The following is a 4093-nucleotide window of genomic DNA, read 5'->3' on the forward strand; positions in this document are numbered from 1 at the left end:
CCCAATCACTTTTGCCTATGTTCGTGCCTTCGTGGTGAGAGGATTCTGGATGGTTTTTTTCTTTTCGTCAAAGCAGAAAATCAAAACCGGGCCTAGCGATTTACTGGGCTTCCAGTACACGGGCAAGCTGGGCTGGGCCGTGTCTAGCAGAAAACGCTACGAGCCTACGACGAAATATTTAACAGGCGCACGTACACGAATCGACCAGCTCCGCCGCCGACTCTTCCTCCATCTCTCTTCGTCGCCGACGCGTCCGACGAAGAAACGCGTCGCGCGCGGCGGAGCAGCCTGCACTGTAAGACACAGGCAGACGTGCCGCGTTCATGGAGGGAGGTGCGATCCCGCCGGAGGAGGCCGAGCCCTCGTCGCTGGCATCCGCTGATCTGGCTCTCGCCCCTAGGTCTGCAAACCCTAACCTTTTTTTCTCCTCTTCCTGATACAAGTTTGTTTAGTGGCCGTGGTAGATTCAGATTACAATCAACCATGCATGAAGGCATCTTGACTGCAGGGATTATTAGTCTGTTGGTTAGATCAGATTAAGGATGGTAATGGATAGGTATGGGCAGGGTAGAGCAATACCATACCATGTCCGTATAGTCAATGGGTAAGAACTTCTACCCATACCGTACCCATGGGTATTACTCATACCTATACCCGGTGGGTACCCGTACCCATTGGGTATCCGATGGGTAGGTCAAATTGTATAGAAGTTACTCGTAATTTTACATTTCTCGACGATAATTTTGATTAAAATAATTAATTATCTCATATTTTAACTCACAAGTCAACAAAATTAGCAGGTCACATAAGAAATTAATAATAAACGGGCAGCCTGCAATGACCGGGGCAGGGTATGAGTATATCTGCGGGTACGAGGCTATACTCGTACCGTACCCATGATTTAGCGGGCAGGGTGTGGGTACTACCCATGGGCATAAAACTGTACCCATATCTTACACATGTGGGTACGGTACCCGCAGTTACCCGTAGTAAAATTGCCATCCTTAGGTCAGATTGCTGGCGACTCCGCTTGCTCCGTTAAAATACTCAGCTGGCTGTTTAAAATAGCTCGCTATAGCCTGGCTATAGCCTTTCGCGAGGCATGCAGCTACGGCTAGATTCTTCAAAGGTTAAAATAAAAATAACCGCTAATAGCCCGGTTATAGCTATTTAGCGCAATAGCGGCTATCTTCCCGCTCAACGGGCCTTAAAATTTTGATCCAAAATTTTCAGAGCGGTCTACTCTAACAAAATCTCCACGTGGCTAAACCTAGCCACAAAATATCCCTTGTGTAACTATTTGTGTACTATGTTTTGGTTATGTGCATCTCTTATGTGATTATGTTACTATGTTATGTATCTGTGAATTGTCGATGTATATATTATATACAATTATATGCTGCCATTATTTAGCAAATCGGCTATATAGGCTTAGCCCGTTATAGTTTAGCTATAGGCTTTTGTAGCTCCAGAAATCGCCGCAGCTATATGCTATAGCCCACTATTTTAACCAGACGGTGGAACTATGGGCCTAGAGGGAAATGATGAAATGAATGTAACCTCGCTTCGTTATGTAACACTTGGGCAACCAGGATAGAAATACTGATATTGTGGTGACACTAGCTAGTTATACTGAAATTTAAGTAATGATGTGCAAAAGGAGGGTTGCGAAAAAATGTGATCAAGAAGTTATAAGTGTTGTCTGGATGAAGATGTGAGCGTATTGCAAATCTAAAAAGGTTAGGGTCCGGCAAACCTAAAAAAGGACTCTTCCCTCTAATCTCCATATGTGGGTTGCCCCTGCAGCAAATCCCTCCAACATATTTATCAAGGGTAGAACAAAATGTAAAATAGTCATGTCATGTAAAGTGCAAGCCAACCACACAAACTAAATATAGAGGAAAAACCAATTAATCTTTGAGTATTCACTTGTATTGACACTCTAACTGAAGTTATAGCATTTCCCGACACATTCTTATCACATCGGATCTAATTCAACTTTGTGTATACTCGTCAATCGACAAAACCAGTTCCACCACACTATTTTTTTTTTACTTTGTCCTCCGCCACTGGTTTTGTGGAACCTATATGTTCTGAAAATGCTATTCTCGTCACTTGATATGTTATTTGTTTGGAGATTATTCTACAAAGTACAAATATCACCCCCTCTAGCATGATTTATGTGTATTCATATTGTGGCTCACTAAAAAAGGTTATCTTTATCTCCTAAAAAAGGTTACCTTTATGCTACTGTGCAGAACATCAAGCTGTTGGTTATTTTGGTGAAACTTATTATGATTGGAGTGTGGCGTATTGATATATATCTTACCGTGGAAATAATTAATGTTTTGTGAAATTATTACATTTGTTTCCCTCATTTCTAATCTTTTGCTGGTTATGTTTCGATTATCTCTAGTTCCTTGAATCTGATATATCATTGTATGACAGAGAAGTTGCTGTTGGAGAGAGGCTGTCTAAGAAACTCTGCCACCGCTTGGGCTCTACCTACTCAGCCTCTTCTGAACGACATGTTTGGGCAGACCTTACGGACATCCTGCTTCATCTAATCGTTGCTCTATTTAGCTCATTTCATGACTTCCTTGTTGTTAATAGCACCTGTCGTGCATGGCGCACTGCACTTTCTTCCTTCCCATCCATATATAGCTTCATCTTCCCACCTCTCTATGTCAAAATAGGTGTTCATTATGCTCATCGGCATATGGGATATTTCTATACCTCGACAAATCCTTTATCTAACTTCAAGTGGCAGCTTCGTGATCCCGCGAAGACATACTTATCCCGTCATTGTTCAGCCCCCCGAAATACTCCATATTATGTGCAATATTTGGGGTGCTCATATGGGTATTTTATATTCTCCTGTGGAGAGCAATGCCTCCTCGTTGATGTGTACACTAGTACTATGGTGAAGCCCCCAAAATTCCAACGTACATACAACTCCCATATTTACTATGGTTTCTTGATGGCCCCACTAAGTTCACCCAACTCGAAGATGCTCCTTTTCTCAAGAAAATCCATGTTCCAGTGGCAGGTTGGAGCAAACTCCTGGACAGAACATCCCCTTGTTTGTGAACACATCCACCACGCTGTATCCTTCAAAGGTCAGATGTTTGCCATCGACTGTCTTCGGAAGCTCAGTACCATAAACTTGGCACCTCAGCTTGGCATGCGAGAAGTGGCAGTTGTGTGGGGAGAGGACATGGTTAATGGCTTGCGTAAAAATCCATGGTTAGTGGTTTGTGGTGACATGCTTCTCATGGTTGACATCTCGATATTTGTTAACAAACCATATGTCTCAGATAAGAGATTCCGCTTTGAAGTCTTCCGCCTTGATTTATCAGCCAAACCAGCTAAGTGGGCGAAGGTAGAGAAGTTGGAAAACTGGGCTCTCTTCGTTAGCATTGATAAGAGGAGCCCTGCATTTTCTTGCATGAGCCCTGAAAGATGGGGCGGGAAGAGTAACTGTGTTTATGTTCCGAGTGCCTCCGAAGATTCTGATGAACCTTGGATTGCAGTAGAGTTTGGTCAGTCAATGTGCAGCAGAACCCACCCCCTTTCATACATCCTTACTGGCAAAAGGAGGAACCAGAACCTCTGGGTGCTCCCCAGTTTAGTTTACGGCGCCGGTCAATGAACGGCCATCCTTGTTCATGCCCGCCTACTGTTTTTTTATGAGTTAGCCAGCGAAATCAGATCTCTTTGAGTGGGTATACATGATTCATGTTGTTATTATATTCAATCTATATTGAACTCTGTTTCAGTGAAGAGTTTAGTCGGGGTGTTTATTCTGTATGCTGAACGAGGAAGACTTATTACTGGATATATTTATTATTCTGGAATGTTTTGATATCACTTGCTCATGTATTTATGTTCCTTGGTCTGCATTTGTTCCTCTTTTTTCTCCTTTCTTGCTGTGAAACTCTTTGGCTTTCCCTTCATAACAAAAAAACTCTTTCATCTTTAATGGAACACATACTTGTGTATAATGACGTTTACTTAAAAAAAAGTGCTCTAGATTGTTGAAGGCAATCTACTTGAATTTGGTTTGCTTATTCTTCTTAATGAATAGAACATA

At 42.4% G+C, this 4093-nt stretch overlaps 1 protein-coding gene across 1 annotated transcript; it reads left to right on the forward strand.

Moving 5' to 3' along the window:
* The first annotated feature begins 228 nt into the window (after window positions 1-228).
* LOC124668312 lies at window positions 229-3732 on the forward strand. The gene is made up of 2 exons (XM_047205481.1): window positions 229-400; window positions 2449-3732. Exons 1-2 carry the CDS (start codon window positions 324-326, stop codon window positions 3650-3652), a joined length of 1281 nt encoding a protein of 426 aa, XP_047061437.1. The 5' UTR covers window positions 229-323; the 3' UTR covers window positions 3653-3732.
* Window positions 3733-4093: the final 361 nt, after the last annotated feature.

Source organism: Lolium rigidum, chromosome 1 (genome assembly GCF_022539505.1).
Source record: "Lolium rigidum isolate FL_2022 chromosome 1, APGP_CSIRO_Lrig_0.1, whole genome shotgun sequence".
Classification (NCBI taxonomy): domain Eukaryota; kingdom Viridiplantae; phylum Streptophyta; class Magnoliopsida; order Poales; family Poaceae; genus Lolium; species Lolium rigidum.

Coding starts and splice junctions, on each gene's coding strand:
- LOC124668312 (XM_047205481.1), top strand. CDS start 324: ATGGAGGGAGGTGCGATCCCGCCGGAGGAGGCCGAGCCCTCGTCGCTG. Junction 401..2,448: donor GATCTGGCTCTCGCCCCTAG/GTCTGCAAACCC, acceptor ATTGTATGACAG/AGAAGTTGCTGTTGGAGAGA.